The sequence below is a fragment of the Anser anser genome (genome assembly GCF_964211835.1).
Source record: "Anser anser genome assembly, chromosome: 16".
NCBI lineage: Eukaryota > Metazoa > Chordata > Aves > Anseriformes > Anatidae > Anser > Anser anser.
In genome coordinates, this window is record NC_139737.1 from 7,209,726 (window position 1) to 7,230,713 (window position 20,988).

The following is a 20,988-nucleotide window of genomic DNA, read 5'->3' on the forward strand; positions in this document are numbered from 1 at the left end:
TTCTGATCTGTGTATCTGGTACACTGACATAAATTTCTGAGCACAAGCTGAGGGGAAAAAAAAAGAAAAAGAATACTCCAATACCAGGACATTCCTGCATGTGTACTTTAAAGTGTTCTGCCCAAAATATGTTCCAGCCTAACTGTCACAAATGCAGGCAACTTTCACTGCACTGAAAGAGATTATGCAGAGTAATCGAGAGCAAGATGTAAGCCAGTGGTACCCGTGCTTCTGAATCTGAGGGCAGAGCTGGAATTTGTCCGTTAAAAGGGCAGGAACAAAGTTCTTTATTTCACATCAGGCTTGGAAATTCCAGTTTAACAAGAATCATCAGCTGGTCTCTCTTAAAGCTTCCTGCTTTAATCAGCAACCACCGTGAAAATGGGTGCAGCAGGGAGATTGTAGTATAGGCAAATAACAACGAGACACTTCTGCATATGTACTAAATGAGTCAAAATGGGGATTATGTGAAATGAGCTTCCCCTTCCCCTAGTCTCCACCCAGTCTGCATCATTTATAGGAAGGCTGGCAAATAGTATCATCTTATTTCCTAGGTCAAACTAGAAATGGCTTAATGTCTTCACTTATAGCTATGGTTGAGAGACTCCAATCTAATCTTGTAATGGAGGAAATCTAAGTGTTGAGCAAGTTTTTAGGGTTGCTGGACAAATTTGGAATGACTAGCTCATTTGGCTTTTTTTTTTTTTTGATAGACATTAGAACTGTTGTTTTGTTTTGTTTGTTTTTTAATGCCTTATTTACCGCCACATGTAAGCGTCAAAAAAAAAAAAATTCTGTTCCAGAGGGTCTTCAAAACTCAACATTAGTGTAAGTAGAAGAAAACCCACTGCAGTCAATGGAGTGTTGTTTTTTTTTTGGCCCACCCCAGCACAGTATTACTATGAGGTTAAGGCAGGGGCTGTTTTCAGTCCATTGTGATTGTTGTCTGCTCTTTTTAAACTTAGATTTTCAAAGGTGAAAAGTTGAAAGCATGTCACTGAGGTGAAGTCTAATCGATATACAAAAACACTGATCTTACCTCCCTGAAAGGGATGAGGAAGTTGAGATCTTTCCCCTTCCCAGTCTGACACAAAATAGTCCCGTGGTGACCTGAAGTTGTGAGTCAGGTTCCCAGTGTGAAGTGTACTGTGTGAAAGGACAATTCATGTATGATTCTGCAAAGTTCATGTTGTAGGAAAAGCACATAGCCACTTTTAGCATTGTCACTGTATTTTTCTGTTCAGTATGTAATGATTTAGGCATCTGGCTGCAAACAGGATTGGCATCCATACACGCTGTTAACAGTGACCTCTTAGTGTTTGTGGATCCATCCTGCTGCAACGTTCAATGCCAGTAAAATTGGGCCAAGGCATTGTAAACTAAAACCAAGTTTCTATTAGTTACTGGTCCAAAATTTTGTTAGTAGAGCTAGATCTATGCATTTCCTTCATCTAAACCAGATTAGTGTCTTGAACTTTTTCCAAAACCAGAATTATATTTGTAGTGTAGAAAAGCTTTATCACTCTAACATTGTCAAATACCTGTCATGCATAAAAGTATTTAATGTTCCTGTAACTTAGAGCAGACCAAGGCTGGCTATAATACACTATTAATCATGCTTGATGGACTCTTAGTGTGGTTTCAGTGAAGCATTTAGACCAGAGATATTTTGGTGAGAATTATGCCAAAACTACAATACTGCAAGCAGGAACATGTCTCTGTTATGTTAGCTAGTCTACTTTCTTAAGCACAATCACTTTTCATGACGATTGGGGAAATTATATAAAAATTGTATTGAATGAACCAATGCATTTAGGCAAAATTGCAGGCTGTAGCATTCTGTGATTGTTGTGATATAGATGGTGTTCATGTACTTACATACTAAGTAAAGAGCAAATTAAGAAGACCAGGGAACTGAAATGCGTGGAAAACATCTACTAGCAAAGCTCTAACACATAATTCCCCACTTAACTGTTTAGAAATATTCAAATTTTATTTATAAATTTCTATATCTTATTCCACAGGGTTCCAAAAGGATGTCTGATGCCGAAGTGCAAACAGATCCAGTGTCTATCCTACCTGCTGGGAAATCCAAGTAATGAATACAATTGGCTGCTGAAGGATCAGCAGCTCTCTCTACACTCACTTGCAATAGAGATGACTCATTATTTTCCTTTACATGGCTGTCATCAGATGCCTGAGGCTAAAATAAACATTGGTGTATAATTTAAGGTATATCATTTACAGGGTTTGTTCATTAGATGTTAGAAAGCAACTGTAAAGATCATCAAGAAGCAATGTGTAGTATTATATTTAAAGAAAGGTCATGTGGATGATTTTCAGTCTATAGAGGGTAGTAAGGTAAGAAAGGGGCAGTGAATTAAATAAATAGCAGAAAAAATGTATGTGACAAAGGAATGCAGTTTGTGCAGCAAGGCATGAGCAACAAATCCTCAGTTTTAGAGAGTTTCAAAGCAGCCAGGAAAAAAATCTTTTTTTGATAAATGTTATACTTAAATGTAAAAACAAGTCACCTTCTGTGGTATTAAATAGTGCTAAAATTAGCAAAAAGTCTGCGGTATGATAGAATCAGTGGTTATAAAGTTATGCTTCGTATTGGTTATTAATGTAAGTTAAAATGCTAAAATGCAAAAGCTTTACATGATTGAGACAACTTCTCTCCTGTCTTGATGAGGTGGGATAACAAATTAAAAATTATTTAAGGTTCTAATAGGAACACAAGGGGGCACCCGCGTCCCCACCATAGTCCTAACTCCAAGGTTGTACCTACAATCCTGTTATTAATGTTTTTCAGATGATAAGGAAAAAAAAGTTAGTTGGTTCATCAGATATTTGTTTATATCTATACTTGTAATTAATCCTAATAAAATCAAAATCAAGGCTGTCCAGGCACCTCCCTGCTTCACAAGGCTCCTGTAATAACTGTAGTTAATAAATTTTACAGAAAAATAAGATTTCTGTGGTTTATTCAGCCCTTTACTCAGACAAAGAACTGTACGCCTGACATTTTAAGTCACACTAGCATCTGAAATATATATATTGTATATTTTGATCTCGTTATGATTAAATAAACATACTAATCCTTTCACAAAATCATTTGCTGCTTTAATCTTAAAACGAAGTTTATTATTTGCATCCCTGTTTTCTGATGATTGATGTGGCATTAAGGTATAAATCAACATATGAAAGCCCTGCCTGTGGAGTGAATATCTGTCTTTCTTTATTTGAGGAAAGATTACAACTGGCAATTGAGTGAGAATTCTGTAAAATCTGCAGAACTACATTTCTAAATAGTCATAGACAGAGGTAAGAGCTATTTTTCTCGATACTATTCACTGTAGAAAGATGGCATTTTTGCACTTGCCTTGCAAACGTGGACTTGAGGCATAACACTAAAACTTGCCACTGTTTCTACGTGTAGAGAGCAGAGACAAAAGGTCTTTCAGTTATAATAGCACTTTCTGTTCTCCTCCCTGGCACAATGGGTCTTTGATGCCACACAAAGTGATATCAATCAAGACTGACTGCTTACAGATTTCAAACCTGATTTGTAACTACCTACTTCTACAGCTGTGTAGGACCTGTGACTTCTGTAGATCCCCATTTATAATAGCGTGAGGAAAGAACTGGGATCGTCATATCCAGTATTGCAACACAAAAAAAGTCTTAGGCTTTGTCTACTCTACAAGAGTATACAGTTTTAATTAGATCAGTGCATGTAAAGCTACATACAGTGAAACAACCGCCATGGTCACATGCTTGTATAAAAGTGACAGACATCAGCATAGTGAGTGCCATCAGAAAAGAGGAATAAAATATCGTGCTATATCGTGACTTCATACTAGTGTAATTGCCTCTGTATTAGAATTGTATTTAATCTCTTTGCAAAAAAAATGTTCTAGCTAATTGTATTATAGATCCTATAGATGTTATTATTAGTGTATTATAGATAGTATAGATGTTATTATTATATTGTGGATAGCTCAGGCCTTCTGTAGAAGATAACTCTTTGTTGGCCCTTGCTTTAGGAGCAGATCTGTATTGACTGCCGTTCTGTATTCCCGAGGCAATTAGGACTGGTGACCATGTGATTTGACCATATCACTTGGCAATAGGGCTAATTTCAGGAATCAGGAAATCCTCTTGGCAGAAAAACAAGAAAAACAGTAAGTTTGGCCGTGGATGCCCCTGTGCCACGGAGCTATTATTGCAGATGAAATAACGGTTAGGGTTGGCACTGCCTCCCACAGAGAAACTCCCCGTTTTGTTTGATTCCTCTCTGATAACAGGAACAACACAAGCTTTGAAGAAGCGAGTCAGCCTTCTCATAAAGCAGCAACACATGGAGCCCCAGGAGGAAGAAAGGTCTTAGGAGATGCATCCACAGTTAAGTTGAGCTTCCGCATTCCACATGCTGTATAAGAAACATGAAAGTACAGCTTTTATGTTCAGGCCCGGTAAAGCTTAACAAGTCATTTGGAAATCAAAGCTTTGGAAAAGGCTGCAATCCAAGACAAAGGAAAAGAGCAGGCAAACCAAGACATTGCATTTAGGCTTTGTTGTCAGCAAACAAGGTCTGTTTTTATACATTGGATCTTTTGAGGGGAACTGAAGCAGATCAGATTTCTTGCGGGATCTTAAGGTGTGTTTCATGCACTTGTATTTGAAAAAGTTTAAGAATCAAATGCCATCTCAGGAATACATAAATAACCCAGGAATGGGTTTAAACTGCTGCTTTTTGTGTAACAAGCACTTCTCTACAATAGACAGGTGTTTGCCCCTGGCCTCCACTCCTGATTGCGGTTCAGGGATGAGCTCAGGGTGGGCCATGCTCAGTCCAAGCACAGAGTGACAAGCACCTTCTCACCAGCCTGGGTGCCATGCGTTTCTGTAACCTGAAAGCAAATTATCTCCTTTGAAAGTATATCTGAGCTCAGTTGTTCTTCCCTGGAATCTGTCCAGATGTTTAACTTCATTACACTTCAAGAAGGTTTTTATAGATAATTCTTGGCAAAACTGCCCTGCACCAACTCGTACAATGCACAGCCTGCGTAGAACAATGTAATTTCCGTTATTAAAGAGTCCACCCATTAATCGTGCGTGTAACCAGCAGCTAATTACCAGCACACACAAAATAGGTAATTGCACTTCAGCAGCTATTACTTATTTGGTATAAGCATTGCCTACAGCCCATTTTTTCAGCCTGCCCTGTGCGCTGGTTGTCTTGTGCGCATCTGTATGGCTGCTGCTCTGAGGAGGCCCTGAGTAGGCCCCGAGGAGGCCCCATGGGTCTGAGGAGGCCCTGTTGGGTCTGAGGAGGCCCTGTGGGCGGGAAGCAGCCAGGCAGGCAGCCCCAGGGTGCCTCCTCGGGCCCCTCAGACACTCTCTGCACCCCAAAACCCCGTTCCTCTCACACCATGATGCCCTCGGCCTGCTCGCCACCTGAGGAGTTCATCAGAGCACAAGACTGTCAGGCAGGACAGTTTTCTGGGGCACTGAGTTTCGAGGTACATTACTTCTTGTGGTCTCCGGATTGTCTTAGCTGTTCTTATATGCCTGAAAATATCATAATTATGGTCTTGTTCCTGCATAATATGGTGTTCTGAAGTTCTTGTGGGATTGCTTGCCTACTGAAACCTCTTGTTGAATTCTGTGCACCGATCAGTCACATAAAGCAAAAGAGAGAAATACCCCAGAGATTCCCTCACACCTGTACTTTCTACATGTTCATAGAATCATAGAATCATTAAGGTTGGAAAAGGCCTTCAAGATCACCTGGTCCAACCATCACCCTACTACCAATATCACCCACTAAAACATGTCCCTAAGCACCACGTCCAACCTTTCCCTAAACACCCCCAGGGACGGTGACTCCACCACCTCCCTGGGCAACCCATTTCAATGCCTGACTGCTCTTTCTGAGAAGTCTGTGGAGTATTTCTGGCACTCCTTGTTATCATGTTTGTAATAAGGCAGTTTGCTAAATGCAGTTCTGAAAGACAAAGCCAAATCCTGACCATGCCCGGCCTATATCTCACCCCAACCTGGTGTAAAGCTGGAGCAGGTTTCCAGCTGGGAACGTGAGCAGTATCCTGCCCCTTGTAAGCACAAGGCTGTGCTTTAGGAGATGACTGGGGAAGGTCTGCTCATGCTGAGAGCAGGGTCCAACCATGGGAAGGACAAAGCTGTTTCCAAAGGGGTGTGAGTGTGTGTCACGCTGCTAGCTCTGCACCCCACGTTTAGAACATGATTTATGACTACATCCATATCCTTTTGTATGTTTACAGCTGGTTTTGGGATGACTTACACAACAAAATCAATGGTTTCATATGCAGAAAGGATAGTGTGGCAGGAGATAAACACAAAGGGTTAGTGCATGGATGAGTTGTGATTGTGGGAACTGACCCTACTTGTGAGGTTACAGATGGAATAGTTCTAATTTTTTTTATACTCATCTGAGAATATCAGTGAAGAATCTGGATTTGCTACAGGCTCCACCTCTTCTGGATAACACACCCAGGTCTTTACTGGCAACTTCAGCAGTTTAGCAGTTCTGAGAACACAAAAACAGGAAATTCTGCACCAGCCTTGACAGAGGCTGAAGAACTGTACAAATTCCTTAAAGACTGCATTATTTTTTCAAAAACAAATTATCAAAAGCATTGAAGAAGAAGAATAAATCTGTTATTGACATTCTTTGTTTTTACTTAATCATTTCCTATTAAATTTGTCATCTACTAAACTCTATGGGAAAACAGCCTACTGCACAGGAAGCATTAACAATTTGCTTTTTGTACCGGAAAGGTACAAAGTCCAAATTCCTTCTTTATCATATCCCAATGTAATCAGGTGATGCAGCATTTGACACTACCCCTTCACCTACCTTTACACAGAGTAGGAGTAGGGTCCTACTATGACTGTTGCAGTGCACAGAGAACAATAAAGGCCCTGGACACAATCTTTAGGACATTTAAAATATTATTAGAGTTTTGCAGGCTCATCTTTGTTGCAGCACTTCAGGAATGTTAAGGATGTTTGTGAGTTCTTCATGAGGGTTGTTTGGAGAACAAGGGAAGTAAGGATTAAGTTTCAAATTTTTTACTTTTTTTTTTTTTTCTGTCAGCAATTTCTAGTTAATTGGAGGAACAGATTCTTGGTATAAACTGAAATTACATTACTTGAGTAAATGAGATTGAAGCATCCCAATACGTTGAGGCACTGTCATCACTAGAAACTTTCTCTTGGCAGCTTTTGGAGCTGGCGGTGGCTGTCACAAGTGGAGGAAAATAATTGCGTGTGCAAAAGTTTGCTTGTAAAATTCAGCTTGCCTCTGAAGCATATTTTTTTTTTAACATCAATTCACAGTATTGGAAAAGCATGCAATTATCAAATTACATGCTCCTCCACAGATAGATCGTATAATCCCTGATAAGTGAGAGAATAGAAATGAGAACACATGTCTGGTAGAAATGAAAGTCTTCCCTTCTTTCATTTGACTCAAACCAAAGCACTGCTGTCCCAATTCCTCAGCAGGCAGGTTGTCACAGAGGACTGTGTTCAGGGGGCTCTGCAACGCCTCCCTTCCAGGGCACAAGGAGAGGATTTGGAAGAATGCATGGGATTTTGCCAGCAGCTGGCTTCAGAGTCCACTTCTGTGGGCTGAGAGGGAGCGTGGGCTGAAAGGGAGTGTGGGCTAACAGGGCAGCGGGCAGCACTGCAATCACTGCTACAATGCGAGGTCTGTAGGAAGAGTAGGAGTTTAGGTTGCAGATGTCCCGCTGCCTGCCGTTGATCCTGCATCTATCTGTTCCTTCTCAAAGCCTTCTCACTCAGCCTCTCACACTCAAAGCCTTCTCACAGCCTTCTCACTCAGCCTTTGTACAGGAGACAATAAATTCCTCTCTCTGCATAATTTAGTAAATTAATTTAAATAGTTAACATTTAGTAAATCGTTTAGTATTTCTAGTAAATATATGAACATATGTGGTTGATGCCACCACTCTGGAGGAGATGCCGTGTTACATATGAATGTACATCATGCTTGGTTGCTGAGGAGATCAGGTTCATATAAATACCTTGGTAAATAGGTACCTGGAGAGTTCCTAAAGCCTGGTGATTCTTACTGGAAGTACTATAGGAGACTTGCAAAAGTCAATCTGTGCTGGATCTTCAGAAGTATTTCACAGCTTTGCATGCTTATCTCAGAGTAAATTGAAATGCCTGGCTATGACCAGAGATGACTGAAAGGATTTGTCAGCTGCCATAAGAATAGGAGAGCAATTAAGTGGAGACAGTAAATGCCTGTGGCACAAACTCAGAAGCACATTTGATCAAATTCCACAATCAAGGCTAGGCAATTTTATTAGCACCTACTTATCGACGTAAAATACCTGTATTTATATTCAATTCCCCAAACATGGATTGGAACCTGGTCGTAGATGTTGTAGAAATATTTCCCTGTACCCAAAGAACCCACTAGTGGTGCATACGGGTTTTTGGTGATTGTAAGTGTTTACAACTGTGCTAGCAAAAGACTCCACCAGAGACATGAGCTACATAAATTTAATTCCAGTGTGACTGAATCCATGCTAATGTTTTTGTCAACATCACGACTGTACTTGAAAATCATTTTTGGCTTCCTTCTCCCGCTCTCTGATCTCCATGTAGTCCTGCTAGTAAAACTTCCATCAACCTGCTGTCATGTTGGGGTCCACAGGTCCCACAGAGACCTAGCAAAGGTTAATTGCTGCAGTGGGGTGGGTCAGCCCAGCTGGTTTTCATAGGAGTTGCTGAGAAGATTTAACCTCCTTTAAGAGGGATGGGGAAGGAAGATAAAGCTAGTGTGTTGGCTGCCAGAAGGAGAGTTGGATTCAAAGAGAACCTGGTAGGGGCTGCATGCTCACAGACAGACTGGTGTAGGATTGTTTTGTTGTTGTCTGATCTGGAGTATGTGTTCAGTCTTTCAGGGTGTGTGTGTGGGGGTCCATTTGTGGTCTCCCAAGGAGACACCGGTCCTTGATAAACCTTTCTGGTTTTAGCCTCCTCTGGAGTTTGTGGTGTGGTTGGTTTGGAAATGCTGTGGCAATGTCTCAGCTCATGCACTCATCAAAAACACTTCAGGAGTGCTGTGCACCTGTAAGCCAGGGAGGTGATACACTCCTTTTGTTAGAAGTCTAAATGTGGACTTAGCCACCTCACTTCAACCCTGAAAACATAAACAGCTTTGACCTCAATCAATATTTATTTAAAGATGAATGGCTGTGCTAAAATGTAAACTTACTGAAGCCCGGAAGTACATAGGCACATTCATCACAGAAATAACAAGCTTTTTTTTTTTTCCTTTTTTTTTTTCAGTGACTTTGCCCATAAAATGCACTGGTGTTTTGTAAGTAGGAGCTGTGTAACTTTAGGACGTCACCAACAGACTCTAGCAAGGCTTGCACTGAACATCTCGATTTTGGAGAATGATGCTGGATTTTAACGTCTGCATTACAAACACTATTTCTCTGTGTGTGCTCTATAATAAATACTTCTTTAGTATATTTTTAAGTGGTTACCATGTTAATCTTGGTGTCTTTTTTTATTTTCTGGCCCTTTCTCAACAAGGGAAGGTCTTTACTTGTCTTAAGTTTCTAGTCTGCCTTGATTGTTGCAAAGCAGTTTAGAAAAAGTATGAAAGGAAGCTGAAACCTGTGCTTTGCCCAGAGCATGTGGGAGATGCAGAGGGGTGAGGGTTAAGGCAAAGCTGCCTTCTGTTATTGTCCCATGTCACTGTGTCACCAGAGCCGACCTGAAGTTATGCAATATAATATGGACACTGAGACTTTTAACAAATGTCACTTTGAAACAAAGCATGTGCTTTTAGAGAAAGTTGTTTGTTTTAACAGAACCCAAAATTAAGCATTCATCATCTTGTCTCCTGTAAAGCGTATTGTTCTAGCTTGGAGGAAACCGAAACTAAACCATATGCCGAAAGTGGAAGAATTTAAAAAAAATTACTCTTTCTGTCAAATCTGTGCCTTGTTTTTCTAGCTTGGGGGGGAGGAGGGAAGCAAGCACTAATTTCTATAGGGAGGGTAAAGTTGGCAGTTACTATTCCTAGTCCATGACACAAGAGTAGGTGCTTTCAAGTACTTGGAAACAAACATTGTACTAAAATTACTACTGGTTACTGGCAAAATTACTTGTAAATGTCTGTATTCTAGGATAGAAACAGTATTTAGGGTTTTGCAAAAAGTGTTCCTTAAGCGTTTTGTTCACAGATGTATCTTTGTTCTTAGGTACGTGTTTGCCAAGAATTTCCTAAGCAACTAATGACTATGCGTGCTTCAATTTGGGGGTACTCGGCTTGTAATTTCTCAAAGAACTTTTTATGAATGGTGATGCTTTGACAGTGAGGTGCTGTAAAGATCACCCTAGACTGACATTATTAGCATACTTCCAACCTTCTCGTTTATTTTGAATTTCTTCTCCCAATTTCTCTCTTCATGAGAGTGTAGTATTACGTCCTATAAATGTTGAAAAAATATGGTGAGTTAGTTCAGAATTGGACTTCCATCGGGGATGACTTAATATTATCTGTTTCTGAGGAATATTTTTATTTACTTGTTTTCAGGATCAAAAATGCATATTGTGAGAGTCAGTGCATTGATCTAAATACTTTTTTTTTTTTGGTCTGACTTCCTCTTAATACTTCCTGAGTATTAAGAGGAAGGTTCCTGAGAGGTTGGTTACTTGACCTCTGCCCTACCAACAAGTGAATATGAAATACTGAGTATTTCTGAAAGATCTTCGTTTGCTATCTGAGATGAGAATTAAGACCAATGAGAGTAATCCACTCATTATCAACAGCAAACATCTCAGATATTTGAAATGAGATCTTTATTCCAGTCGCTAGTCTGAATTTGTATCTTGTTGCTAGCTGTCTATAGAGCAAAAAGCAATTCTCTGTCAGGAAAGATCAGTTTTTGAAAGCTGATGCAGTGGCTACCTTTAAAATAGATACCCCAGTAACGTAATGTGTTATTGTTCTTGTACTTATCTGTACTTCATAGATGTAATCGGGTTTCCTCACACAAAAGCCAGAGATGCACACAGTGTTGAAATATCCTCCTATGGGAGGGGGATCTGTGGTGTGGGGAGAGGACTGTGCGTGGGCCTGGCACAAATCTGTGTGGGCACGAGGGAGCTCAGCACCACAGGTCGTCCTTTTGGCCTTCTTGGTGGGCCCTGGGGAGGAGGCCTGGGACTGTGAGAGGTGTCCCCTGCCGTGCACCAGGCCCTCCTAGCTCTCTGCCATCCCACGGGAAGCGCTGGGAAATGAAGTGCATTGCGGCTGCTTTCCTCTGGGTGAAGTGTGAGGCAGGCGGGAGGTCTTGTGCTCCACCACATGTAAAGGGACAAAGCTTTGTGTGGGGCTTCCTCGTCTTTCACTAGTCGTGCAAGCTCTTGGCACCAGGAACTTCCATGCCTAGCGGAAGCTCTGAACCATGCAGGGACAAGCTGGCTCTTCACAGAACAGCAGAGCAGGTAACAAGATAGATTAAACACATTTTATACACGAAGCGGACTGTTCTCATTGTGTACGACCTGAGACATGTCTCACAAGGCAGATTTGGTAACTGTCTCTAGGGTACGAAGTTTCCAGCCTCACTGGAGCTCTGATACACGTGCAGTCATTGTTCAAGTGAGGCACATCCAAGTTTAGGCAAGATAGACTTTTTTTGTCCCATTTGATGGGATATTCAACTTTCATTACCAGAACCAGTCCTGAGCTGTTTATGATTTAATATCCGGCCCATGAGGAGGTTTAGGTTTGGGCCAGATGATGAACACTATATAAAACCTACTGTGGCTGCACTGTATAAAGAATCAGCTCAGGTGGAAAGGGAAGGTGCAAAAAGGGAGGTGTGCACGATGAAATGACTGCAAACAGGCTGCCACAAAACCATATGCACAACCTGTTATCAGCGGTGAAATATTAAAGATGAAGCAGATAAAACAATCCTTGGTATTGAAAATAAGATTACTGCTTTCATGCATGTGTATTAGCACTGCAGCCCTTTCCACAGATGGACACTATTAGGGGGAGTAATCAAATATCAACATGTGTTTCATACAGAAAGAAATTGTAAACTAACTGGCTAGCAGGAAATATTTTTTATATCAGAAAGGTGACCAAGGTTTTAAGTTTTTTAGGTCAGTCTGGTGGTGGTGGTTACTGGGGACTCAATCCTTGCATCAACTTCTAGTCTAACAAAAGCATAATACATAGCTTTTTTTTAAAAAAAAAAAAGGTTTATTGCATGAGTCCAATTTCACATGAGGTCTTGTCACCATTTCTATCAGCTTCAATGTGTTAAGATAATTTACGTGTCAGAAATTGACTTGCTTTTACTGTAATTGAATGGGTTTAAGTCAGGATGACCTAAACTGAATTTAGTGGAAACACAGTGCAGAACAGATCCAGTACTGCAGATCTTGAATGGTGCTCATCCTCTCCCAGTATAACTATCGTAGCTACTTAGCGAGTTACTTAGCACGTGATGTTTCTGAAACTGATTTTGGATGTAGCAAGGAAAAGTGATACCGTATACAGATCTGCAGTCATTACATCAGTCTTCCAGTCAGTAATTGTGATCCCATCCAGCTCCATTCAGACTGCGCAGAGCAGTCTCCTCCTCTGCCTTCCTGGCAGAAAAAACAGACAAATTTGTCACTTCCCCAAGTTGCTTCCTCATAGAGCGGCTGAATCCCATCTCCATCCAGCTCTCCTGCTCCTGGCTTCACTTCCCCACTGCCTTGGTGTCTTCTGCATGCTGAGTGACTCTTCTATTCTTGACATGACATCTCTTCATTAAATCTGAAAAAAATCACTTCTGTTATTGCAGGAACTGAAAAGTACTTTCCCCGAATTATACATTTTTAACTATTAGTATGTCAAAATTTGCCTCTTGAATTTCTTCTATTTTCTGTTAGGTTTGTTTTAACTTTTAGTGAGGCAGTGGATCAGTAATCTGTAGGATTTTTATCTCAATAAAATCCCTGTGCCCTATACGTGTATATTGCAAGTATATCACAGTGCAGGGATACCAACAAAACTGTACAAACTGCTTTTCTTACAGGGCAAGAATGAATTACTCCATCCAAAACTTGTCTGAAACAGATTTTCCATGAGCTGCTTTGTCAGTGTGTGTGCGTGCATATACACACATACGATCCCGGCATTCCTGGGACCTCATGGATTAAGCTCCCATAAGCACACATGATATAATTTCTTCCAGGACCAGATTCATGTGGTAATGTCATTGTTGCACAACTGCTGGTCTCAGCTTTAAAGTAAAGACATTAAGTACTGAACACTCCAAACTTCTCTTCCGTACGCTTCTTTAATACAAAATTTAAAAGCTAAAAATCATCAAAAAAAAAAAAGTTTGTCCAATTACAGGCAATAGTTTACTTGTTAAAAAGGGTTTCATGATGTCCCCTTACAGCACCCCAAAGCAGCAGGTTTGGCATTGTGGCACGAACTGCCTTCAGAGCAGCACTGTGCCTTTTGGCGTGGACTGCTCACTGCACGAGCAACCCGGCCTGCCAGCAATTCAATGGCTCTGTTCCGTGATTATAGTTTTCAGGCCGTACCCAGTTTATTGACACAGTTTCCTTTTGCTGTTGCTTAATCTCACTTCCCTCCTCTTTCTGCCACCCCTGCTCTCCCCTCCCACGCTTTCCATCCCCGCTTTTCTCGCCAGCACCAGTAGAGGGCACTTGGATTTAGGTTCTTGGCCGTTTCAGTCACTAAAACTACTCAAACAGTTGCACTTGCAGTATTTTTTTTTTCCTCTCGTCCCATTCATAGAATACTGGAGACCAAAACCAAGAACAAACAAAAAACCCTATACGATCAAAATTTGTGTGGAGAGGGGTGGAGGAAGAGCGGTGCCCGGGGTGCAGCCGCACCGGGTGTCACTGCGGGGCGAGAGCTGGGGGCCACCATTTTGGTGAGCTCCAAGTCCTGGTTTCTTTGGGAGGATCCTTCTGATCCTCCCAAAATGAAAGGGCTCTCCAAAATGTTTTCGGGGTAATTCCTTCACAGCGGTGCCCTGGGTAAATAATGCTTCTGCAGCCTCAGCGAAATGGTGCCATCCCCTGACTGCAGCCCAGGACACCAGCGCGCATCTACAAACCTCGCTGCTTCTTCCTCTCCTTACTCGTTGATATGTTCTCCCCCCTGGGACTTACTGCTCTATTTAGATGTTGTGCCCAGAAATCTCTGCTCAGGGGTGCTGTGAACCTTACCTTCCTTCATAAAGAATAGAGAAATGTTACTCGATGGGTTAATTCTTGATGTTTGGCTCAAAAGAGAGCTCCTGGCCAGCCCTGCTCACGATCCACCAAAGGCTGGGCTCTGGTTGGTATCTGTTTGGGGATCCCACTGATTTATAAGGCAGTGTGATGTGTGTGCACGGAGGCAGCCCTCACCAGCTTCTGTAAATGGGGGCGTGGGGCAGACAAAAGCGAAGGAGGGTCACCGAAGGGGAGAGGGGTGATGATGAGCTAAAGGGGAAATGAGAGAGCTCTGCCGCCTTAATCTGCTGCCTTTCAAAAACTAATGTGGTCAAGACAGGAAAAAAAAATAATAGCGTGCCTAAAAATCTATGCATAGTGTGGCAGGCACGTTAAGGGAGCACCGCAGAGATGCTTTTAAAAATAAAAGAATTAAAGAGAATGTGTCCTGTGTATATGAAAAGACACATTCCCCACTCCTTTCTCTCTTTCTCTTTCAAATGCAGAAGAAACAAAAAGGTCAAGAGAGATTTGGTCGACACCATAACACGGAAGTCACTTTTTGTGCTATTGTGGAAGTGTTATTGTTCTTCTCTTACTGCCTTGCTCATATTAGGAATGAAATAAAAACAATGCTAATGACGAGAGAAGGACAAAGCCTGTGCTGGGATGGATGGCTGTTTGAGAGAAAATATGTTTACCTGTGTACTTTGCCACATTGCTTTGAAAACAAAACCAAACCTACGCTGTTTACTCTCACCATATCTTTCTCAGAAAGCAACTTGCAACCTGCTTGAGACCTACAAAATGTTAGTTCAAATCTTTCCCACCTAACGCTGCCATCCAACCAAGAAAGCTGCTACATAACAGAAGTAACCGAAGCCTGGTACCAAATATAAACAGGGCTGGTGGCTGACAATCGTACACGGTTGAGCAAAGACAACTGATTTTTGACTTAAGGCTGTCATAAATGTATACACAGATGAACAGTTAGTTCTGTGTTTTCAGTTCACATATAAGTCAGATAACTGTATAACTACCTACTGAGATACATAATTGCCTACTTAGGTACATAATTAATTAAATACTGTATGCAATCATAACTGGCATGAGTGAAATAGGAGTGCAGTCATACCTGCCACAATAGCCTGAGCTTACACAGACAGCTGAGTTATTAATGAGAAAGCCTTGCCCATACTGGGACAACTGGGATACTTAACTTGTCATCTGTGTAACCTCAGCAGAATAGCTGCAGCAGAATCAGTGGCTTTTAAAAGGAAGTATTCTCATCCTGCAGTCTGCACCAGTCCAAAGTATTCGTGGTCCCTGCCCTAAACTAAAGCTCAGAAGGAATTTGCCAGCATTTCCTGTATTATTTCTAGTGCAAATTCATCTGGGTTTATAAAGTACACTCAGCAGGACAAGTATAGAGTGTGCATTATCAGTTAAGTCCTTTTGGCATAAAGGAAAATTTTTAATTTCCTACTTCAATTATAAATCAGAGAAGGCATTGTCTCTGTAAAGTATCTTGGTCTACAATAGTTTACACAATGGGGTTCTAATTTGTAGCCGCAGCTCTTAGGAGCTATGCTATTTCCTGAGACCAAAAATGGTGAAACTCTTCTAAAACTGACTAACACATATTTCAGTTTAATAACGGAAAAATGTATTCTGAACTCTCTTTTTACAGATAAAGGTTGGTTCCTACTCAAGTTGTGTCTGAAGTTCCTGGTATTCAGTGTCAGCATTCTGGTTCAGGCAGATATGAGTCATGGATCCAGATCAAATTTTTGTGTAAATGAGGCAAATGTTCAGGTGCGTTAGTTGGTTCTGACAGACACGTGAGATTTCTTTGGTGATAAGAACAAGTATTTAAACCTGTTGGCTGAAGCAATTAGCAGTTTACTATTTAATCACAACTCACAGGTTAAAGCAGAAGTTATTGGAAAGGGGCAGATACTTAGATAACAGGAAAAAAATAAATTTAATTTGAGGCCCTTGTACTTATACCTCCTGTGTTTTCATCCTTGAAAAGTTTGGTGTATACTGGTGTATATTTCTGACTCCCCATACATTTGATCTATGTGATAAAGAAAGACCTAATTAGCAGAGCAAGTGTGAATGTGTGCTGACATGCTTTTTTTTTTTTAACACAATCACCGCTTCTTTGTCTTGTGTAATTTGATGTTCAAGGGAAACCCACAAAAAAAAATCTAAAAAGAAATTTGGATTGTTGGAGTCATGATTCAGCTGGATGTTGAAAATCATGGACTTGAAGCACAATAGCAGCATCTACAAGTATGCTGTCTTTTCTCCCCTCTCCAGACCTAGCTAGTTCCTAAATGTTTCACGTGTGGTAATTAATAGTGCGTTTTGCAGGGAGGCTGTGTGCTCCGTGTTCTGTCCCTACCAGCAACCCACTCTATTCCACCAGAAGCATCTCTATGTTCTCTCAAACACAGTCATCAATATAATGAAGTTGGATGTAGAGGAGTTTTCAGTCTCTCAGCATGAATGCTGCTGCTTTGGGGTTATGAAAAAGGGCTTTCTGCTTAGGAGGTTATCTGGAAATAGAAGGAGACAGAATTTGTCAGTTGGCCTAGTAAAGATTATTGCATTTCCCTATAGTGCTGCCAGGCATAAGTGAGGGTGGGATAACCTGTTCTGGTATTCCAACTGCTTTTCTGCCCAGCCCATGCTTTCAGTAGTGCCATCCCTGTAATGTGGTCATCCTCTTGGAAGGAAAGGTGGCACAGAGCTCGGACCAAAGGGGAGAGCACTCACTTGTGGGATGCTTGGGGCATATGGAGCCGTGGACAAGGGCTTCAGCATCCACTGCAGGATGGTGGGTGCCCATGGGTGAGGCTCAGGATCGATGCCTTCACTCTGCTGGGGCTCAAGAGTCGCTGCCTCCTGCCCAGCCTGCAGTGGGCACAATGAGCTAGGCTGGCAGAAGTCACCTTGCTTTTGCTTAAGTTTATTAAACCCAGCCATAAAAAGCAGCTTGCCAGCAAATTCTGAGATGGCAGCAATGAGCAGCTGAGTGGGGACAGCGGCTTGCCTCTGGATTACCATTCAGTGACAAACTTCCAGGTTTTCCTCCGCAGGGGAGTATCAAGGCATGGTGTAAAACAGGGAGCATCATCAGGGTGAATGTGGGCAACCAGCACAGATCTCATTTATGTGCTCTCCCCTCTGTGTAACATATCTGTGAGGTACAAGCAGACGGAGTAACAGTTGTGGTTAACAAGACAGTAAGGAGCCCTGTGAAGAAGGCTGGACATATTCACAGACAGTTCTTGTCTGTCTATAACCCCACTGCAGTGAATGAAAGCTTGAAATAAAAAGCCTAAACAAATGCATCTTGCACACCAATATGCAGCATAGGGTCAAATGTTCGCAGGGCTGTCAGAACTTGCTTGGAGCAAAAAAAAACAAAACAAAAGAAACCACACCCTCCTTCACATCTGCCACTGCCTGACACACTGCGCCGGGTTTCCTTGCTTCTAATAAAGATCACACAGCAGCTAATACTCTATCAAAGCTTAAAGAACAACTAAATGCAGCACTTACTTCTGAGGCCCGTGCCCTGGTTTTATTGGCACGTGTAACGGAGGCAGTGTCGTGAGAGGCTTGTGAAATGCAACTTCCCACATGCACCCATGCTGTTTGAACATCTTGGTGCAGATTTTGTTAAGAGATATCTGTGTTCTTAGAAAGAGCATGTCTCTGCTCTGAGAAATCACTTATTTTAGCCTTGTTGATAAAACTCCTGAGGGAGAGAGAGCACTGAAAGAACGATCTCCCAAGTACAGCTAAGGATTTAGTTTGCAGGGTGTGGGGTGTTTTATTGGAACCTAGTGATCAATATCTTGCAGGATGATTTATTCCATTGTGAAGCAGGAACTGCAGTTCCTTCTTCAAGGTCCTACTGAGTGGGAATGAAATCGAGGCAGATACCCTAATTCTGGCCTCTGATACGTGTAGGAAGCTTTGGGGATTTATACCCAGCCCATGTGGGGTTGCTGATAGCCTATCCCAAAGCTCCTGGCTGTTGGTGCCAGAAGCTGTTGGTGCTATCTGTCACAGACAGGTATAGAAAGAGAAACTGCTAATTTTGTTTCCACACAGATGTTTGAATATTAGTGTGCTTAAGAAATAGGGACTGGCAGTACCTGGAGTAGGACAAGCAATATTTATAACATCAGCGAGAGTCAAGTTTGGGTTTCGAATGAGGCTAGGCTGAATAAAACAAGTGACCCAAATCTGAACTGCAGGAGGCTCGAAATATTCTCATCCTTCGCTCAAAATATACTCAGCGTGGCTCACTTTGAGATACTTAAATGCCTTAAACCTAGGCATTGTGTAACCTGTTTAGGTGGGAAGAAATATTTTGTGAAACGAGATAAAATGAGCTGCTTATAAATTTAATCACAGTCTTCACCAATAATCTAATTTAACCTTTTTGTTTCTAAACCACCTGATTCAAATCTGTTCGTTCACAATGATTCGTCAAATAGCTTGTGCAAATGAACCGTGTCCTGTGATTTTTCCATGAACAGTCTAGGAAGAGATTCAGCATTGTTCAGTTTTGTCGTCACATGATCGATCACAAGTCACACTGTTATTTCTGTTTCCCGGTTGATGACTGAACTAAGAGATGGCAGGTCTTTCAAATTATCTGATCTATTATGCAAATTAAATTAAAAAAAAAAAGTTTTTCAGAATTGTCCCAAGAACATGTTTCCTTCTGACTGATGTACTCAATATTTATTTTGCATCAGTACTTGTGGTGTAGCTGCTTTTCTTCAGCATTTTGGAGCACAAAGATGTACAAATCTTCGTTCTCTGCATTTTTACTTTTTTTTTTTTTTTGTAATACTTACATCTTCGGTTTAAAACTTATATCAGAACCTTACAGCTGGTCAGTTATTCATCTGATGCACCAACACGTCAGTTCATCTCCTTGCAGAGAGAGAGTTCTAGGATTTCACATAAAGCCTGTGCAACTACATGCACAAGTGATGCACACACTGGCGTGTTTAAATTAGAGATGAAACTATGTGGCAAATGCCACAGAAACACTGCAGACCTGCACCACACAAGATAGTGTCTTTCAGTTGCAGTGGGTATGCTGATATTGTTCCAGCATTATTGTCTATAAGTAATCGAGCAAAAATATAATAAATAAAAAAGTATTCTTCAATCATCACTCATTTGTACTGTCTTTAGTACCATCCTGCATTTGTTTCCTGCAATCTAAATAACATGCCTTTTAATAATCTCAGCCACAATGTTTAACGTTGGTTTAATTGAAAATGAAACACCACAAGATAAGATAACACAGAAAACAAAGGTCACTAGGCTAATTGTGTGCCTCTTAATGAAAGACATTTTTGGAGGTACTTTTATTAAGAAAATACTTGAGGGAAAAAAGTGAATGCACAAGCAGTGTCTGTCAGCAAACTCAGACAGCATCAGACTTGCTGAATGTCGTTCAGTTACTTTTGGTAATTAAGGGGGCTGAAGAGGCGGGAGGGAGAAATGTATATAAAGCAAAACTCATCATATACAGTAGGAGTCAGGATATAAGAACAATATACATTACATTCCCCTTTTTCAAAACCTGTAAGTAATCCAACAGTAGATGAAGCCAGGCAGAGCAGCACGTGGTGTGTGCCTCTTACTCTGCAGCAAGGGGTGATGCTGGAGATGGCAGAGCCCGGTTTAATCTGCAGTGTGGACAATTCACCCGCAGGAAATCAACAGCTGGTTATATGCAAGACTCTTGGAGTTAAAGTGGTTTATGAGATCACATCGGCGTAACCAGAAAATCAGGGGAAAAAATGGAAAGGTTCGACAAGGTTACATTTCAGCTAATCTTTAGGAGAAAAACATGGTATTTATTTAACTGTCTATATTATGGCTTAGACTACAGTGCTATCTATTCTAAAAAGAAAAATATACGATTTTCAATTCTAAAAATGTGACTTTTTTTTTTCATTTGGAATACATCCAGTAATCCAGTATCTCTCAGCCCAAACTGAAGTCAAACTTTCTGCAGAAATGTAATTTTATTTTCTGATTTTAGGTATATTTGGGTTAGGTAAGGAGGAGCTAAATGAATTCTGTTATAATTAGGTTAGAACAGAATACTAACATTTAAAATTGTGTAAAGTAAGTATATAAGAACAACTATTTGCACATGAAATCCTGTATCTTAGATGGATATGTTCATTATTGTTACACCAGAGTGGTTTTTATTGGAGGCAAGCTGGGAGTTACTGTTCCCATAAGACAGTAAGAATGACCACTGTCTCTTTCCAAATTCCCATTTACTTTCTGATGAAAGTGAATATCATAGTTCTTAAGTTGGTCATTGGTAATTTCAAGCTACAGTTATTTTGGGTAAAGAAAGGGGATTTCTGCTGTTACAGCTACTAGCTTTGTGGAGCCCATCTATACCAGCTGCTGTCATTTAAACAAAGAGAAAGTTACCTGAAGTATAAAACCACTGCAAATCCTCAGGAGACTTTCAAGGATATTTTGCTGACTAGGCTGGGTTTATAAAACATATATATAATAATACTTAAATTTTGTGAAAAAGGAGTAGACTCTGAGTATAGATCAGTATATAACTCTGTTTATCTTCCTTCAACGAACTGATTGGAAATAACTGGA

At 40.9% G+C, this 20,988-nt stretch overlaps 2 protein-coding genes across 3 annotated transcripts in view; both read left to right on the forward strand.

Moving 5' to 3' along the window:
- The window catches only part of BCAS1 (brain enriched myelin associated protein 1), a 48,564-nt gene extending 45,450 nt beyond the window's left edge, over positions 1-3,114 (forward strand). The window contains 1 exon segment of the mRNA XM_083801463.1: positions 2,025-3,114. Within this exon segment, the coding sequence (XP_083657589.1) occupies positions 2,025-2,099 (75 nt within the window). The 3' untranslated portion in view covers positions 2,100-3,114.
- A 5,049-nt stretch (positions 3,115-8,163) lies between these two features.
- The window catches only part of LOC310882556 (uncharacterized protein), an 84,961-nt gene continuing 72,136 nt past the window's right edge, over positions 8,164-20,988 (forward strand). Inside the window, exons 1-2 of one of the 2 annotated variants that reach the window (XM_083801464.1) lie at positions 8,164-8,905; positions 9,376-11,550. In XM_083801464.1, coding sequence (XP_083657590.1) covers positions 11,511-11,550 — 40 coding nt within the window. In that variant the 5' untranslated portion in view covers positions 8,164-8,905; positions 9,376-11,510. The remainder of the gene's footprint in view (positions 8,906-9,375; positions 11,551-20,988) is intronic. The other variant, XR_014573026.1, reaches the window with a different exon arrangement.